Source organism: Cyphomyrmex costatus, unplaced genomic scaffold (genome assembly GCF_001594065.2).
Source record: "Cyphomyrmex costatus isolate MS0001 unplaced genomic scaffold, Ccosl1.0 scaffold300, whole genome shotgun sequence".
Lineage (NCBI taxonomy): Eukaryota > Metazoa > Arthropoda > Insecta > Hymenoptera > Formicidae > Cyphomyrmex > Cyphomyrmex costatus.
The window spans coordinates 183,537-203,888 of NW_017277126.1; the positions used below are offsets into that span (position 1 = coordinate 183,537).

The following is a 20,352-nucleotide window of genomic DNA, read 5'->3' on the forward strand; positions in this document are numbered from 1 at the left end:
ATGATTGAAGGATCGAAGCTGTATCGTTATCAATGAATGCAGCTCGAGAGGTTTTTCAAGAAAGATAAGTAAAAGTAAGATTGATTGTCGACAAAACTTTTTGATTACTATCGTTTATCCAGGATATGGATGTATTATCGCGCGTACCCCTCTAGTCTATAATTTCTAATAAAACTCGGAAGGAAACAGAATTTATATCGAAAGATAGAATAACAAAGATATTTTATTCCTCAACGACGAATGACGATAAACAATGCTAAGCATTAAATGGGAAATTCGACACTCGTCATTAGTATCGAATCGTGCCGATGCTTGAAACGTTCGATTTCCGATTTCACATTTTATAATATATCGACATACCGATGACGTTATAAATTCATTTGCAATAAATTGATATGACCAAGCTGAGAAACGATTTAACAGAATCATTCGTTGATTTACGCAAATCTCTATGAAAATACCAAAGCCATTGACATCGACGTATAATCAATTTGACAATTCGCGACAACGTAGAGAATCTCTCCGTCGTAGATGTTTCACAAGAACTCTCGTCATCGACATTCGACGTGAAGCCGGGAGGACGTTCTCGAAGAATGCGAACGGCATGAAGAATGGCAACCAATCCTTCAAGCACTCGTCAGGGCGTAAGGGCGATCGCCACGACGACTACCGATCCGCAACGGAGCGAGAAGCGCGCCGTCGCGGCGCGGGGTGCCGCCGGCGCTCTGGCCCTGAGCGTCGTGGCTCTGGTCGTGCAATCGGCGGCCACTGCGACTCCCACCTGGGGATACTTCACCAATCCTGATGGTGAGTCATTGTCCGGCGCGCGTGATCGGTTTTATTAATTAGATCTCGCTTCTCATGATATACGTGACTCATTTCGTGTGGCTATGTAGGCTACTGAGTCTTTTTTCGCGATCTTGGAGCGATCGATCGATCCCGTCGATATTATCAATTTAATTTGTAATGTTATATACACTCCAGCTTTTTTAGTTTAAAACTCTATGTTTCATAAGATCGACGACGAATAAACCGGCAAGCAGTTTGCTTGAACTTGTAAGGATCACCTACATAAAAAGATATTATTAAACACCAATATCCGCGTTGATTGATCCCTTTCAACTTGCTAATCTCTACAAGTGTTTCTGAAATTATCATTTGGCTGTAAAAAATATTACATTGGAGCGCTAAATTTTTAAACTGTGTCAGTGTTGATTGAATTCGTTAATTAAAATCGATCATGCGTGATTCATCTTTCGATTGATGTTTTTTTGATTTATCCGATTTTCGACAGTACTTCTGTCATTCTTCTTGCTAGTTTTTATCCTAAACATTTTCTAAGTTTATATCGGAAAAGAAAGAAACACTGTCTTATTAAATTCAACTAAGGTTTTATAATAACTCTGTAGTAACTTTTTATCATTTCTTTTTATTATAGCTGTAACATTAAAACACTAACATAAGTGAAGAAAGAAAATTAGATTAACACAAATGAGCGAAGAAGGCCATATTCAAAGCGGATATTGATGTTTGATAATATTTTTGTGTGAATCTTACAAGTTCAACTAAAATCTGCTTGCCGATTTATTTGTCGATCTCGAAACATAGTTTTAAACTACAAAAGTTGGAATATATAATATTACAAATTAAATTGATAAACAAAACAATTTAATAATATTAATATTAATGAGCATCTTTAAAATATTGTCAAGAATTTATTACGAAAAATCTCATCTAATATTCGAACTTGGTTTTCCCTATATTCTCTGTGACGGGCATCTTAATTAAAATTAGATCAGCCTCGATGGTCAAATTGGTATGACGCTCGTTCCGGAAAGTTGGAAGTTTTAGGTTCGATCTCTGGCTGAGGTAATATTTTTCGCAGATTTAAGATTCCCATTAACATCTTAATTATTAATACTATTAATAATTATTCGTAGATTTAAGATTCTCATTAACATCTGATTATTAATATTATGTAAAGATGCTTATATTAGCATCAAAAATTATTAAATTGCTCGTCAATTTAATAAGAGATATTACTACTCTGCTTCTGCTCATGATTGCGTTACAAAATCGTAAAAGATTCTAACACGTTGTTTGCAGAATCAGATATTTATGCTATAAATTTACACAGAAATTTTAAGCGCTAAGATTTACTTTGATCAAATGTAAGAATTCTTTTATTTAATTAGATCTATTCTTATTGGTTGTTCAAATTTGTATCACAAAACTATTGTAGATTACTTTTGATGAACATTAGCATATAATAACATTAATATTCTAAAAGCATTTTAATACGCTTTTTGTCATTTCTCTTTTTTGCGAATTATAATGAATTGTTATTTGTGATTAAGGTTATTAGAAAACATATTTCTAATACTTTATCTTACATACCGAGTAATAGAGGAAATGTCACATAAAACTGGATGTCTTGTCTCGCAATATATATGTTCGAGTATTTCTCAGGATGATCAATAATCAGGAATCTCATCTAGACGATGTACTGATTAGAGATGCCAGCACGTAACGGGATTATCAAAGGATGTTGGATATTACGCTCTGTATTGGATTCATTTTTGTACGTGCGTGATAAATGAACAAACGGATATTGAATGTGCAATAACTGTCTACTTAATATCTAGAGGTAGAACATAACGAGATGAAATCGTGCTTCAAATGCAAATTAATTAATGATGTGTATTATCTTTTATTAAAAAAAACCTTTTCTAGAAATTAAAATTGATTACTAGTTATAATAAGTTGAACGAATTGTATTTAAATTTTCAAGATTCTCTTCTTGAAAAATACGTTTGTTTAAAGAAATGCACAATTTACTGTATTGTATAAATACACTTTGTTCTTGTCTTGTAGCAAGAATAATTAATCAACGTAACATATTTATATATCACACACAAAAGTATTTTATTTTCAGTAAGATAAGATTCTTTCGATAAACAAACAAGTTATATAATGAGTAATATTTGAATAATGATAATTGAGAGGATATACCTATTTTTCTTTCAAAGATACTCTGCACAAAAATAACCATGATTTATGATGACATCATTTTCGCGGCACTACGCAATATATACCGATTAACAAGATTAATCAGCTTTTCTTAATTTATTACAGATACAATTTATACTTTTCATTCTTAAACATCTCGAGAAACATTTACGCCATTCCAAAACAGTTCAAGGATGCACAATTATCGCGAGTTATGTTGTTTTTCATGACGAACACCGCGCAACATCGAGAGGATTTCAACGGTTCCGCGTCACAAGTAGAGCGTATTAAACATATTCAAGGAGCCAGAAACATTTCCTTCGTTCATTCATATCAGCTTAGTATAATCAAAACGCGTTTGCAGCGTGATTCTACGGAGTACTAACGGGTTTGACCCAATTTACACCGCACACAGCTCTCTATATATCGAGACAATTAATTCCAGCAACTCATTTTTACAGCTGCGTTACGCGCACTGCTTTTCCTCGTCTACCTTTACCTCTCGCTGACCTGTTTCTCTCTTACCTAATATTGTAGTTACAGCAGCAAATGCTACGGAGATAGTCGCGGCCTTCGATTTGCGGCGTTCTTCTCGAGAATCGCACGTAATTTCTAGTATTTCTATATACTATACGAAGTCCATCTACTCTTTACGCAATCGCGTCAACGCGATGTTTCCTTCATTCTCGTTAACGAGAGCAATTTACCGCTTGCGTGTATACCGCTTCCATTTACTATTACGTATTCCCCATTCCGGAATCGTGTTGATTATTATATTGAAGCTTCAAGTAGACGGGAAATTAATTTCCAACTTTTTTGTGTATATACCTTAGGTAGGAATTAATATCAAAATGTTGTTATGTTTTAATTTACATATTTTTGCCATCATGTATATTATTTATTATCATGTGTATACAACAATACAATTCAAGAAACAAGGTTTTCTAGAAAATAAGTTTGAATGTTTCGAATTATTAAAACGAAGATTAAAATTCCAGAATATTAATTTTTAAATGTGAGTTTTTTTTATATTCCCGTTCTTTTTTTACATGTAATAGTAACAATTTTATTTTTTAATTATGTCGTTATGTAGTAAATGAGCGGTACATGCCTCTTTCTGAATTTTTTTTTACGAATGAACCGTCAATATGTTACATGCAGTATTGTAAGTTAGCGCATGCAAATTTTTTTTACTTATGATGACGATTTCTTTGAGCAATGAAATTTTAAGATAATAAGTAGCTCACACGTGTCACGTATTAAACACGATTAAACAAACGTGCACGTTTCTCGTCTTCGCTCAACACGTCGCGACACTCATTATCCATCATTGCGTATTGCGGTATAGAAGAACGCGATATTTCAAAGAACGTCGACGGAACGGACGTTGCTCAATAATGCGCGGTTTTCTTGTGCTTAATACAACAGCACACGTAATTCCTTGTCGATGGTATCCCGCGTAGGACGCCGCGTATATAACGATGCTTCGCGCGTACCAACTTGTAATCGCACCGATATGACACCTCATTCGCGTGCGATTCACCGTAATAATCATAACGGAATCCGTTGAAATTCGAGCAACGCGCGAAACTAAATAATATACGTTTCCCATACGCATGATTCTCATTAGTTTCCCTCCGCCATTGTCCGCGATTCCCCGTTTCTCCCGTTCCGCGTGTACGCATGCATATCGAAGAGCATCGTGGAAAGAAAAAAATAACACAATATACTTCTTCTCCTCAATGGCTTCCTCCGACCTGGCGCGGGAGAAAAATCCTCGTGGAATAGAGTCTCTCCGTCGCGCCGAGAAATAACACGCTCCCACACTCGTGCTCCCCTCGTTCGATAAACCCGTAGCCATTATACAACCGCGTACGCACACGCGTGCGAGTAACCGTGTTCTATGCGTAGCAGGTGTCTGCTACCATATGACGCTGCCGCTAAATATTGGACACGGATGTGTGTCTATATATATATGGTGTTCCTGAAATAAACTTTACGAACAAACTTTCTCTGCGTCTCAAAAAGTTGTAGAATGGAATCATTTTTTTATCATGTTTTTAAGATGGAAAGAAAAAAGCAATTTACGTTAAGATTAATAATTTTTGTATGAATTGTATTCTTACTAAACCTCACAAATTACAAATATTTACAATTTTTTTAAAGAGAGAATTAATTTTTTAAATCCGCAACAGAATGCGAGTATAATATTTTGTCATTTCTCTCACGAGAGAAAATATACAATGGAGAATATGTTTCTAAAGGGGGAGTAAAATTTTCATGCATGTTTTCTTATATGTTTGAATATGTGCTAAATTATTTTTGAAGTACACATTTACTTCAAACTGATCTAATGGGAACATGTTGCATTAAAAGTGGCATAATTTTCGTCAAAATTCTATCTTCGGTTGTAACTTTCAATATTTTTTAATCAGCTTGGCATGAAATTAACATTTGGAGATGATTCAACACATCAAAAAATTAGAAAGCATAAAAAAGGTTCCATCGTTTTAGTCCAAAATCTGATAATTTTATCCATCCTTTTTTGGCAATCTATTTTAGGAACATTTTATGTACAGTAAATGCAAGTATTCGTACAAGGAAAATTTTGATTAAAAATGCCTCATTTGGAAAATAAACATTAATTAGCAATTTTATTCTCACTCTGTATGGTTATATATGAGATACGGTCATTTGCGTACAAGATATGTCAAGATACAGGTATGTAGATACCTGTGACAAGAGCCCTGCGTTTTACAGGTGGTAGGAATACTGCTACACACACACACACACACGCATGCGCACTCATACATTTGTTGTTCTCGTTGCGCGTAACGCGACGATGCACGTTGGGAAGCTGTTAATTACGGATGGAGAAACGGGGCTGTCGAGAAAGTTCTGCGATGAAGTTGATAAGCCGTAAACAACGCGGGACGCATTTCTTTCGCCTCCTTTTTCCTCATATGTGTTGCGTTATTGTTGACTCACAAGATTGGATCAATTATTATGATGTAATAGAAGTTGTCTCTCTTTTGCACCTAATTATGGTACATAATTTTGTGTTACATATTTATTATGAATAATATTTTTTAATTCTATAAATAGATGTAGTAATTTTTTATCGTCAATAATAGAGTTTTCATCAAATTATATTAACTCTCTCAGGGCAGACATTTAATGTGAAATGTAAATATAATTTATTATTTTTCTAATTTTTAATAGCAAACTATTTCTACATTATATTTATGTAGTCGTAAGAATGTTTACTGCCTCGGTTTCTGCAATGTTTCAAGTGTAGGCAAAAATTTATTTAAAGTAATTAAATGATCTTTTACTAAAAAGGTAAAAAAATTATTAAAATATTAAATCTCTGTTTTTCTCCTTGAAAGTAATTTTATTTCAGTGAAGGGGAATTGAAATAATAATAAATTATAGCTTAGTAATTCAATCTTATTGGTAAATACAATCACATTTCGTTAACATTGGAACATCCAATTTCTTGTTTTGATAAGATTTAATAAAATTTTTTATAAAATCGATAAGAGACGATTTGAAACAAAGTGACAATGAGCTTTTGATCACAACAGATGGTTACAGACGCTGTTTTTCTCGCTCGTCAACGTGCCATTACATTCAGGACCGGTTGTTGACCGATGGAATCCATTGCGCGTTCATGTCAGATCCGATTGATGACGCGTCATGGTCGATTCCTTAAAGCGGTACTACACGTGACCGTGGACAAAATAACACACATGTGCACAGTATAAAGGTTGAACGAGTGTATGTGTCGCGGTGTGAGAAGCTCGTGTGTGTAGTATATACATATATATACACATACAGATACGCATGTATGTGTATACATACATACTATACATTTTATATTCTTTTTATATATATGTATATATAAAGAATAAAATGTATCGTAGAGAGAGAGAGAGGGGGGGAGGGAAGGGTGGGAGGGTGGAAGGGAGGGAGGAAGAGAAGAGAAAGGCATAAGGTACCGCTAGGGCCAGGAGTTTTCGAGCCGGGAGAGTGCAATGGCCTTTACCTGGCTCTCACTCAACCTGCCTGCCCCCCCTTCTGCGGCTCTACTCTCTATACGACCTTTCTCTAAAAATTATAGACCGCGTATACGCGGGAGTCTCATTTACTAGTACAAAGACTCTCGTTCATAACGGAATACGATGCGTTATTATAAGATTCTTCGTTTAGGTTTGCTTTCGCGATGATGCGTTATCAGATACCCTTCAATTCGATTGTTGTTTTTAAATTTCTTCTTTACAAATAATTTGAGACGAAATTTTTCCGATATAATGCAACGACAGGTTAAAATTGACGTTAAAATTTTTTGATAAAGGAACAAAATGTATAATAATAAATTAATGCATATTTTTACAATAATAAAAAGAAGTGATAAAAGATAAAAGTACGAGAGGACATGTAATGTCGTGTTTGACATTCTCACGTGGTTGTATCTACTTTAGGTACATTGTAGTTGCTTTTCGGATGATATTTTTTTGCATTAGTTCCGTAAAAAGGATGTTTGAAATATAATACACTTATCGAAAGCGCTTCGCGCCTGTTGAACGTATCATTTAGTACATAGCGACTTTAACGTTACGATGAGATAATTTGTTCAAGAACAATTTTGAACGTTTGACGTTCTGGAAACGTAAAGTATAAATTTAAATGAATTATTTGAATAAAACTAATTAACGGTTTTACAAGTATTCCTTCATTTTATTTATTTACAACATTTAATATTTATTATGTTAAACTTATCGCATAGAGAATATTTATGTATGTACATATAAAATACATCTAATGTAAATGTGCAGTTGCATAAAATTATAAATAACTATTTCTAAAATTTTACATTAATAAATAAAAATATTTCTATTTAGGTATACACACATATACTTAAGGTACATTTGAGTACCATTCACCTAAGCATTGTTTTTTTTTAGTATCTGTATCTCATAGTACGTTTTTTCCGGAGTACTTGTATCTAGGTAATGAAAATGAAGTATCTTACACACACTGGTCACGATTACATTTACAATATATTTCACACGTCATGTCACATCGTGTAATGTACCTACGTACGTAGTCATGTACGTAGAGAAGAGAATTTTATAATATTTATTTTTCTATTTTGTTTTAGCGCGAATGCTATTTTATTTTCATCTAGATATTGTATTATCATGGAAGAAAAGCTTTATGATAAGATATGTAGATACATGTATCTTTAGAAATAATTATCCTTTCATGCTTTTATGTTCATTATGTCCTAATTGTTATATATCGATTATATTTCCATGCTACGCATGATGTAATGCAAATATATTGTATATCGCAAAGGTGTTCAATAACGTAATTTGAGAGGAAGCATGGGCGTCGTCAATCGTATCGTTTGATATATGTATATCATATATATACATATGCCGTAGTTACAATTGCAGCGCGATCCATTTTAACGCCTACAAAGCAAATCGTAGGGCATTCATCATAATCATATTGGGCCGAATTATGTGACACAGTATCCGAAATTTATTGACGTAAGTTGTACAATTCGCAGTACACTTAGGGTGCGCGCACAATGTGTGTAGATTTGAAGGCTATTGTATTATTTCAAATTTATGACACCCCACATACACACATAGAAGTCGGTTAATCTCCTATAAAAGAATACATATAAATATGTATAAAGGATAATAGCAAGCAAAGATTTTACTACAATATTTTCTTGATTTCTAATAATTTTTGATTATTCAAGAAGACCATAAATTATATTTATGATTTTCTTAAATTATTATGTTAAATTTATATTTTTTACTTCAAAAATATGAATATTGACTAAGATTGTTTAATTATGATTGTTCACATAATAATTTCATAATTTCATAAATTTACACACACTTCATTTTAATAACTTTAATTTAATACGAGAGGAAATGGAAACTTGCGTTAATTAAACGAAAATTCAAATAATGAAAGCAGTTTATTTGATGTTTATCAATATTTATATTGTTATTGTCTCTCTATAATTAATATTCTGCTATTAATTTGATATGCGAAAATTGAATAATTTGGAGCAACAAAATAGAATACTCACAAACACATCGATTTAACTTTTCAATTAAGTTATATAATATTACGTCAATGTCGCGACGTATTTTACTTATTTAAATATCCATGTCTTATTGAGATTTCATCCCTGATATTATTCCGATAGAATCCCAAGAATTTCTCCCACGGAAAATTCCTGCGTGGGCGTTTGCTATTATATTACACGTAAATGTATAATAAGCAAAAATAATAAAGCAAAAATTTTTGGAGATAATGTGAGAAGTTTCAACAATATATTATCTACGCGTGGGCAACGTAATTACAGTAAAGAGAAATAATTATATATCTCTCTCATATATTTTATGGTATTTAATATTTTATTTAATAAAGGTAATAATATTATGTAAGTATGATGTATAATATATACAGCTTTTAATTGTGTATAATAAATTCATCTAAAATACTGTGTTCCGCTTATCATAGTCAAATTTCATAAGTTGTAATTAAAATTGATGAATTACGTAAGAAATTTCGAATAGCTTACACGAAATCAATAATTCTAGATCAATTTTTTGAAAATATTTATAACACAGGTTTTGCTATTATTAAATTTTGTACTATAAAATAATTTTTTCTTATAAAAGTTTTACAAAATTCAATGTAATTTAGGTTTTTTCGAAAATTTAATTACCAATATAATGAATTCTGAAACTTTACACAAACAGAAATACAAGATTCTTTTATTTTTAATTTTAATTTCAACATTAGTTAAATTTGTAAATTAGTAAAAAAGTTGTTATTGTTTTTTCTCATGTAACTAGTACATAGATTTTTCTCTTTATGTTTTTTGTAACAATGAAAAACGTCTTTCTGCTGTTTACGTAACATGTAATTAAATCGTGCTATTAAAAGTACATATTTTTTAAATCTCTCTTTTTATCATAAGTCATCAAAACTTCCGAAAAGAAATTACGCTGTGATTACTAATAAAGTTGAAACTACAAATTACATTAATACAAAAGAAAATATTATTATTATTAGGAAATATTATTCTATTTTTTAAAAATATAATTTATAAATTTTATAACTTTATATGTCTCTCTTGCAACAGTTGTTAAAATATTGGCATAAAATTATATATTTATATTTGTCTGTTTTAAACATTATATATATGTATATTTTGCAATGTGTGCGTACTTTATATATTATACAACATTTTATTAACGTCAAGTATAGTTATATAGACGGTAAATTGAAAAGTTAAACGATGTTAGATTTTGCCATGCAAATATCACGAGCAACAGGAGTTATGTATGGAATTCTCAAACGATAGGTAAATCGTGCTTACCCGAGGCGCAGAAGTTCTCTGGGAATTCAACATCCGGCGGAAACGGTGGGAGTGCATTACTATGGACTATATAGCGAATGCACATAGACGAACCTGTTGATATACTCAAGTCTTTATAGATACGTACAGGAAGGTGTAGTGTTATGCTTGTCTTTTATATCAATTAAAGATAGTCGCTTTACTCTTTGTGATAATGATAAAAGCTTAATAATACTTGGTAATGTTAAAGGAGTATTAAGGACAATAGATGGTTTTCTGTATTTGCACTATTTATATGCTAGAGAAAGTAAAGATTTCATACCTTCTTCTATGGTAAATGTACATATACAAAAATATTTTCTTTTATATAAAATTTTTATATAAATCTTTTATATAAAAGAATATATTTTATTTATAGGAGAATCATTCTTTCTATTCAAAACCAAGCAGGTATTTTCGTTTATGGGGAAAAATTAAGTGTATTTTGTATAATATATGAAAAATATATGTAAAAATTACATTTGCTTTGAATATTAAATTGAAATTATTTGTTATAAATATAAATTTTCTTATAGTAAGGTTTGCCGCTTTTAGCAATAATTAAAAAACATTTTTAATGAACGTAATTATGCATTGAACTACGTTATATGGTAGCTTTTATTTTTGGAGGGTTTTAAACTTGACGAATTATAAATATTGAATATTTACAATTTTGTCATATTCTCACATTGTATCTAGATTTTATATGTTTATAGAGAGGTTATGTATATTATAATATAATCTTTTGTAATCGAAAAAAGTGACCGTCATTAAATGATGAATCAAACAATTCATGTGAATTGTATAATAAGTGAATCATACATGGATAAGTAATATTTCTCAATAGACATCGATTCCAGTAATACAGACCGCAGCGATTAGACTATTTTAATTACAATTGATTTTGAAATATAAGTATGTCACAGAGAGGAGATAAGTATATATTTTATAAAGAATTTCATTTTTTATTACAATATATATATGATAAGAAAAAAATTAATAAATTTAATAAAATTACGTTTTTCTTGGAGATTAAAAAGACGATTGAAATGTATGAGATTCACAAATTTTTTAGCATTACTAAAGAGATATCGTTTTATTATCAAAATATTGTGTGAATGTTCAAAAGTCATCAGATTTTTTCAAGTTAACTGACGGATATGGCGCCATGCGCATTTCGCAACGATTACGGCATGTTGCACGGACAGGCTACACCCAGGTCATGGTTCGCGTGTTCGCGCCAATCGTGACGCCAAGATCTGCAGGATGTCATGCTGATAATAGTCCGTATTTAACGTAGATCGGTACATTACGACGGTTAATCATTAGAACGACTAGACAATGTTCTCTGTAGCGACTTTGCATTTTTTATTCTTTCTATATCGTCAGGAGTCAAGATCATAATAATTATAATGCTCATTTATAAATTTTTACGTTTTTTTTTATCTTATTATTATTATGTCTTATATAAGTATTTTATTGCCATTATGATTTATGTAAGCACAATAGAAATATTATACGTTGTATTTTTATTGTGAAATGTAGTGTTTCGTGACATTATCAGATCGTGCCATCCGATTTTACCGGATATTTCAGCGAAAAATCGTATATGGACCTTGTATACCGGATACAAACTACACATAGTATTTGACATACCCATCATCTATAAAATAACTGTATTTTTGTTACGATTTATGACGCACGTAAGGTATAAACCGATATTGCGAATTCACCTACGTTATAACGACGTAGTACTGCGTACCTATATGTCATGGGTTCGAAAGCTAATTGATGCTGTGTAATAACCTTTACTTATTAATATAATTGATAGAAATAAACTGAGAGAAAGACGTCATAGATGAATAAGTTTTAATTAGAATAAATCAAATACTGTTAAAAATAATGATTATTTAATTACAATTTAAAATTTTAACGTACTTTGATGAATTTTTTAGTATCTTTTTAAATCGATTGCAACATATTTATTTTTGTTTATAATTTTTTTTATTATTTAAATCTTTAGTCATTTTCAATTGTTTATCCGATGTTCGTCTCTTTAAATGTAACAAGAAATAGGCCAAAACTTGAAAATCAGTTTTCAATTAACAAAATTTTATGAACTGCTTGAAGAATGCTTATTAATTAAGCACTATGAATGTACGGCTCCTTGTTTTGCAATAAAAAATTTATTTATTTATTTAAAATCATCTCTGTTGATTGTAAATTAATTTTCAAGTTTTTGCTTATTCCTTGTAAGATATAACAAACTAAAATAATTTATATTCATATAAAATTTACGAGACACTTTAAAAATCCGTTATTTAATCGCGTCTAGAAAAGATAAATTTAAGAGAGAGACAGAGAAGCTTCTTCATATATACGATCAGACAATGAGAAAGATACATATAGAAATAAAACCATATATAGGTCGAATATGAAAAAGAACTGATGTGATCCATAAAAGCACCACATCTTTTCATGGATAACATAAGCTACTTAAGCTTCTGGCGGAACAAAAGAGTGAGACAGCTAAGCTACAAAGCCAGGCTGAATTGGACATTCCTCTGGCAGTAATATTTTTTTCGATGGATATCTTTTGAGAGTGTGTGTAAGCCGATATCTCTCCTAAGTTATGAAACGGGAAGAATGTTACATGAATTGCCACTATCTGCCCGAGAATGTCCATTTATATTGGAAGCGGATAGCCACTTATCGTTGCACGAGATTAAACGTAATTGACTCCGCATGTGTTGCTACGTACGTCGTACGGTAAAAAGATATATGATATCTTGCTTCCTTTAGTTTTTCCTTAATGTTTCAATTTTAATTTTGTTTGTCTATATTCTAGTTAAAAACAAACATTTCCTATATTATACAAATTATTAGGACTATTCTTTGATTTTATGGCGTCAAAAACTATTTGTTTTACTTTTAGAAGTAAGTTTTATGTTTAATATGTACCTATATTTATGTTTTTGAACGGCAATAGAGATTTCTTATTGTAATTTGCGTTACGTTGTTTGGATAGACATTATGTCATCGTAATAAATTGATTAATATAATAAGTTCGATGAACTCGAAACGTGATATTGGAGACATTTTATTATAGCTTTACGCATTGAATATTGCTTCTAAAAATGGTAAGCGGCATAAATGGCGAGTATTTCCACGACTGTGAGTGCAATCGTGCAATGTGCTCCTTTCACTGCGCGCGGAAAATAGTGTGTTAGCTATATTTACGCACGTCGTGATCTTTTCATTCAAGCAAGCGTAACGGTTGTTCATTCACGACGCAGTATTTATAAAACATTATCACAATAATCCACTGTTTATTGGTGCTACCAATTCGACAAAAAACAACATTTCAATTGGGAAGCGTAATGAAATAAATAATACTTTTAACAAAACCCTAATTAAAATATATTAATTACACTTTGTTATTAAAGGTTTGAAATTATTTTTTAGAAAAAAGTATCCTAAAGAATGTATATGAAATGAATTTTTCCAGGTAATAATACGCCTTCATTCTTTCCCACGCAGAATAATATTGATCCATAATTTTTAACGATACATGAATATGGAACATAAACAATAAATATATGGTGGAAAAAATACTGCATATGACGCACGTATTGTGTGACTCTAATTTGTTATTATTTAACCTTTAAAGAAATATAAAGAAAATTCATTTATTTATAGCTCGTATACTATTAAAACTTTTTAAATATTGTATTTGAAACTTTTTCTTGTAAAAATGTGACTTATTTGAATTCACATATGTTTTATGATCAGCAAATCTTTGTTTTTTCTCCACACCTTTGAGGGCTATAGACAGAGTGAAGGCCTGAAAAATCGGAGTTTCTTTGAGAATGTTTTTTAAATATATAATAAAGTCAGGTAATTTTGTTTTATGGTGTCTTTATTCTATCAGTACTGAAGTACGTAAACAAATTTTGTTTATCTCGATTACTAGAATTAAGGCTGTTGTACAAAGGGTAATCTTGAACAGTTACTTTTGCCTCGTTGATAATAAATCGACTATATGCGCTGTCTTATGCCTGTTTCCACCAATGCAGATTAACTTTAATCTCGGTTTAACTTACTGTTCATCTTTTTCTAATTTTTAGAATTAGAAAAAGATGAAGAGCAAATTGAACCGAGATTAACCCTTAGTTCCGACCGTCCTTTTCGGCACCTTTAATTCCGACTCCAGGGTCGTTCGCGTCCGAGCGTTATTTGGGACAATAAAAACGCTTCAAAAAATCTGAAAAAATTCAAGTAACTTCCTTCAACCTTCAAGTTGAAGCCCCAATAGTAATATTTTGAAAAAAAAAAAGTTTTAATATTTTTTTTTATGCGCGCTCCCTACCCGTTTTCAAAAACTACAGCACTTTGAAAATTCGGCAGGGTCGTAAACGACCCTGGAGTCGGAACTAAGGGTTAAAGTTAATCTGCATTGGTGGAAATGGGCATTAGTTGAAGAAACGATTGAACGATCGATTGAAACTGTGTTTTACCATGTTCAAATTGTCCATAATAAATAGATCGTCAAAGGTCATTATCTCGCAAATGTTATCGAAATCAAGAGAGATAGTCACATAATTATACAATGTCAAAAATTAAAAGAAAATCGATTATCATAGCGATACTAGACACGTCTAACTCTTACGGTTGTCGATAATATTGTTCAATCAGTCGTTCAATCGTTTATTCAACTATATAAGACGATTTTGTCTGGTTCAAAATGTCCATCACAACACGTCTGTTAAGTCGGACCCCCTATCATTGAAAATCAAGTTCGCAATAGGTAAACAATTTAGCGCTTTTTAGGTGCTAATTTATTATTCTATTGCGAATTTTAGTGCTCCAATCGTTTAGCGGGAATTTAAAAAAAAAAGCATCACAACCATTTTAATATTATATCAATATAATACGTTTTATAATATAATAAGATAGATTTTTGTTTTGTAAGATTATTTGAGCATTCGAAGAGGATGACTGAATCATACAGCCGAAACATGTAATGCGCGCATTATATAATGTAAAGTCAATTTGTCGACATATTAAAGTAAAATTTATAATTAGAATGTATAGCTCATCTCTTTATTTGAAGTTTTGACAAATTATTTACTTGACTCTTATTAGTCCTTTCTATTACACAACTGTCCATTTTATATTAAGAGTCCTTGTATTTAAATTATTATTCATATAATAACTCTTCCACATCATCTAAAAACGCTTCTTCGCCAGAAGCAGTTCTAGCGCTTAAGCGACTTTCATGCGTGTTGGCATAAGCCTACTTCGTGCTCCACCGCGCTTCGTCGTACAAGAACTGCCGCGAAAACTACTGCATCTTCGTCAATTTTCCGAATATCTCTTTAAAACTTGGCATACGTATTCTCGATACGTATACCTTCCAAAATATTACAAAATTAAAAAATCGATTTTTTTCAAAATTTTACCCTGTCTATAGCTCTTCAGAAGGAATGAAATGTATTTATCATTGTAACTTATATTGTTGCTAAAAAGCGAAATCAATTATATCTTTAGGGGCAAACGACTTCCGATTTTCTCTGAGAAGCGGGATCTACTCCATCTTCCCTCTTGTCTAGGAGCATCCAACTTTCCATGCAAAGTAACATCCACCCGCGATATTCGCATGAAAAGTTATTACGCCCTTGACAGGGGGAGATAGGATGGACCTCGTTTTGCGTGAAAAGTTATTACGCGCAAGAAAGAGAGAGTGTGAAATAGTTCTTTATTGTAAAAATATTAACAAAATTTCTTCGTTAATAACTTTTAGACGAATAACGGACTAAAATTTTCTAAAGCTCACTTGAACTGTGTTTATTATTGTTGATATTTAATTAAAATGTTTAACGATTTATCACGTAATTGTTTATAATACTATTTAATACTTTGAGCGTCCCCCCCTAGTAGGATCCTCTTTCCGTTTTATGCTGCAGAACGTGATATATTTTATTTTATTAAAATATATCATTTTGTGGACGTGAATTTCTCGTGGAAAATAAACCGATAATAATAATGATATGAACGATCTGTTTTATGATATCATTCGATAGATCTCACAGCACTACCCACGTATTACATGTTGCTTATAGATTTGCTGGTACTGTATACAAGAGATTAAATAGTATAATAATTTATATCGTATAACGTCGCGAATGCAACAATTAGGTTTGTACTTGTTACAAGTACGTGTTGGTCATGTAATCGTTAAGTCCGCGAATCATATTCATCCCGAATCACACAGTCATCGTATAATTATAGCTGCTTATTTCCTCATCTCATAACGCATGTACGCCGCAAATGCAATGAATGTGTTAATTTCAAACTGAGATTCCTGTGTTAATATGATCTGCAACAAAGCGCTTCTCTTGGAAACGTTTTGACATTTAAGAACAACTATCATTGTTGCAATATCTTTAAAATAGAACTCGCTTTTAACATTTTCCATCGCAGTTTGTGTCTTATAGAAGAGCACTGAATTTTAACATATTGCAGTTTAATTAAAATTAATTACGAGATACAAAAATATATTTTGTGTGATATGTAATGAAATCCCTTAAAAAAACCTTTTTTTAAAAAAGAAAGAATATACGCCAAGTGCATAAAAAAGGCATTGAATTCTTCTTAATCAAAAATCGGACATGAAATACATATGTAAATGTAATTAATCAAGTATTTCATTACGCAGAACACATAAGATAGACCCAAAGTGGTTAAAATTGTCAACTGGATCATAATGAAGAAAAGACTTGCATTAAAACGCAATATTCTAGAACCAGTATGGTTCTATCGCATTATTCTGCAGATATACATAATATATGAAAAACAATAATTCAAAGAAGAGATGTTAATAATCGCTTACTAAACTTATAAATTTGTTATCTATAATGTTTCTCTAATATATATATATATATATATATATCTAAATATTATTTCTCTATAATTTACATCACATCTACATATTATTTTTGAATATATTTTCATGTTCCACAAGCTATACATATATCATATACATACGTATATATTATATGTATTATTTTTATATTTTAATTCAATTATAATGCAAATACTATGTTGGACTAATGTTTTTACAAGTATCATACAATTAATGCAACCCGGGCACACCAAGTTTTTTCTTTATTATTATAATCCAGTTGACAATTTAACTACTTTCGGTCTATCTTATGTGTTTCGCGTAATAAAATACTTGGTTAATTACATTTATTTTATGTCCGATTTTTGATTAAGAAGAATTCAATACCTTTTTTATGTACTTGACGTATATTTTTTCTTCTTTTAAAAAAGATTCTTTAAGGGATGTTACTGCTTTGATTGGGCTTTTAATTTCTGAGTAATATTAATCTAAAGTTTGTAGATGTCAAAACTCCAGATAAAGCTAACGGTAGCGTCACGAATTTGACAGCGACGTGACATATACACAATGACGTTCATGCGTCAAGCGATCATGTCAAGCGGTTACATTTTTATGTACTCGACGTCGCGGCGCTACCGCGTCGCTTCATTACTTTATTTAATAATTTATTGAGTTCAATTGACTCGAAAATAAGTTGAAGCCACACAAATTGATGATTCAACCAACTCAATCTCAGAATTAAATTCGATATCATCTTCGAGTTAAATGAACTCAACTAAAGAGTCAAATGCAGTAATTTAATTGAGTTCAATTGGTTCGAAAATGAGTTGAAGCAACTCGATCTCGGAGTTAAATAAAATCAAATAAAGAGTCAAATGGAGTAATTTATCGAGTTGAATTGACTCGAAAATGAGTTGGAGCCACTCGAATCGATGATTTAACCAACTCAATCTCAGAGTTAAATTCGACATAATCTTTGAGTTAAATGAACTCAAATAAAGAGTCAAATAGAATAATATAATTAATTGAATTGGTAATGCGATTACTTCAATCAATGATGTACATGCTTCGTTTAATGTGACCGTCTCCTCTCTCTCTCTCTCTCTCTCTCTCTCATATGTGTTATGTGTACTTATAGTATTATTTTTTTAAATATTGATCCTTGCAATGCTCTTTTTTCAATGTTGATTATTTTTATTCATTTATTTATTTCATTTAATTAATTCATTAATTTTTTTTTTAATTTAATTCATTTTATTAGTTTATTTCATTTTTTACATAATTTAATTTATTTTTTAATTTATTTTTTGAATGTAGACATTGTGAACAGCAGCTTAATGGACAAAACGCTTTACATGTATGTGTCACACGTACGACTGAAAAAATCTTGAAACAGTCCCTTTTCGGTTCTCGGTCTCTAGGTATATATATCTCGGTATCAGCTGGATCCGAATAACAATGTTATTCGGATTGGTTGCAATCGAAAGATATCGATAACGTTATATCTATAATAAAAGTGTTTTTAGATTTTTAATTGGGCTTTTAATTTCTGAGTAATTTTAATCTAAAGTTTGTCCATATCAAAACTCCTAATAAGGCTAGCGGTAGCGTCGCGAATTTGGCAGCGACATGAAGATATACATGATGACGTTTATGCGTCAAGCGATCACTTAACATAATCACTTGTTATATTTTTATTTTATGCACTTAGCGTCGCGATGTTACCGCGTCGCTTGATATCTTTTTATCATTTATATTACTGATAATTTATATAAATTTTGTTGAATCGTTTATAATTAGACTTATTACATAGACATTAAATGTTATAAGAAAAGTAATTTATGTTATTAATTATTGAAATGTAATTTTAATTATAAATTAGCTTTAAGTTCTTTAAATAGATATAGAGTGAAGTATCGTTGAAAGATTTATTATTAAGAAAGAATTTGGTAATCTTAAAATCTAATCGAATTTTTTTTTAAGAAATGACAATTATGTAATATCCGAGTAAAGCTTTGAATAGTGAATGTATTATTAAACGAAGTGCAAATTGTAATTAATTATAACTTTGCAAACAATACAAATCGATCAGTACTCATCTGAATTCAAAGTTATTTATGAAATATACAGTACTCTACGAACACATAATTGAAGCATTGGAATAACATATCATGAGAAGGTTTAATTATGGTATAGAGTTTAAATCATAATAGCTTGAATCATAATAGATTATTGTTTACCGAAATGAGACGGCAAATGAACAATGATATCGCGTATAGTACCTACTAGAATATTTCAATCATCCACACCTATAATACCATGATTGTTACATCATTTTTAGATTGTAATCGATTACAATCCCTAGAGTTAAAATCGAATAATTTTAAGAAATTAGATTTATCTTATATTTTATTGTTGGATTATTTTAATAATTAACTAAGTTTTTTAAATACCTTTTTTAATATGGTGTTTTTAAATATCTTTTAACATAATGCACAGTATAAATTATAAGCTGGACTAGGATGTGCTAAAATCCTTGTCTCATTACACAGATCAAAATTTTGACATGTGCTAATGTATAGACATTGGCAAATGTTGAAGTTATTACGCACATGCGAATTACGTAGAATATGTTTACAGTTGGCGTGACTAACGTCAGCGGTACCATTAGCGAATTCAATGTGGAAGAACAAATGTGCTTGACCTTTTAATGTATGAACGAGGTCGCGTGGGTGTCCGCGCACCGCTGTATACCATCTATATTCATCTCATTTATGGTAAGAGCATCGGTCTGTCCTATTCTCGTGAGACAACAGTAAATGGAAAAAATTTAATTAACTATGCGCAATCAGCGCAATATCTTTTTTAACGGGTTGCACTGGTGTGTGTGTGTGTGTGTGTGTGTGTGTGTGTGTGTGTGTGTGTGTGTGTGTGCGTGCGCGTGTGTGCGTGTGCGTGTGTGTGTGTGTGTGTGTGTGTGTGTGTGTGTGTGTGTGTGCGCGGG

At 31.2% G+C, this 20,352-nt stretch overlaps 1 protein-coding gene across 1 annotated transcript in view; it reads left to right on the forward strand.

The window, feature by feature from the left end:
* The first annotated feature begins 611 nt into the window (after positions 1 to 611).
* LOC108775553 (uncharacterized) overlaps positions 612 to 20,352 on the forward strand; it is a 36,101-nt gene continuing 16,360 nt past the window's right edge. The window contains exon 1 of the mRNA XM_018541958.1: positions 612 to 807. Within this exon, the coding sequence (XP_018397460.1) occupies positions 612 to 807 (196 nt within the window). The remainder of the gene's footprint in view (positions 808 to 20,352) is intronic.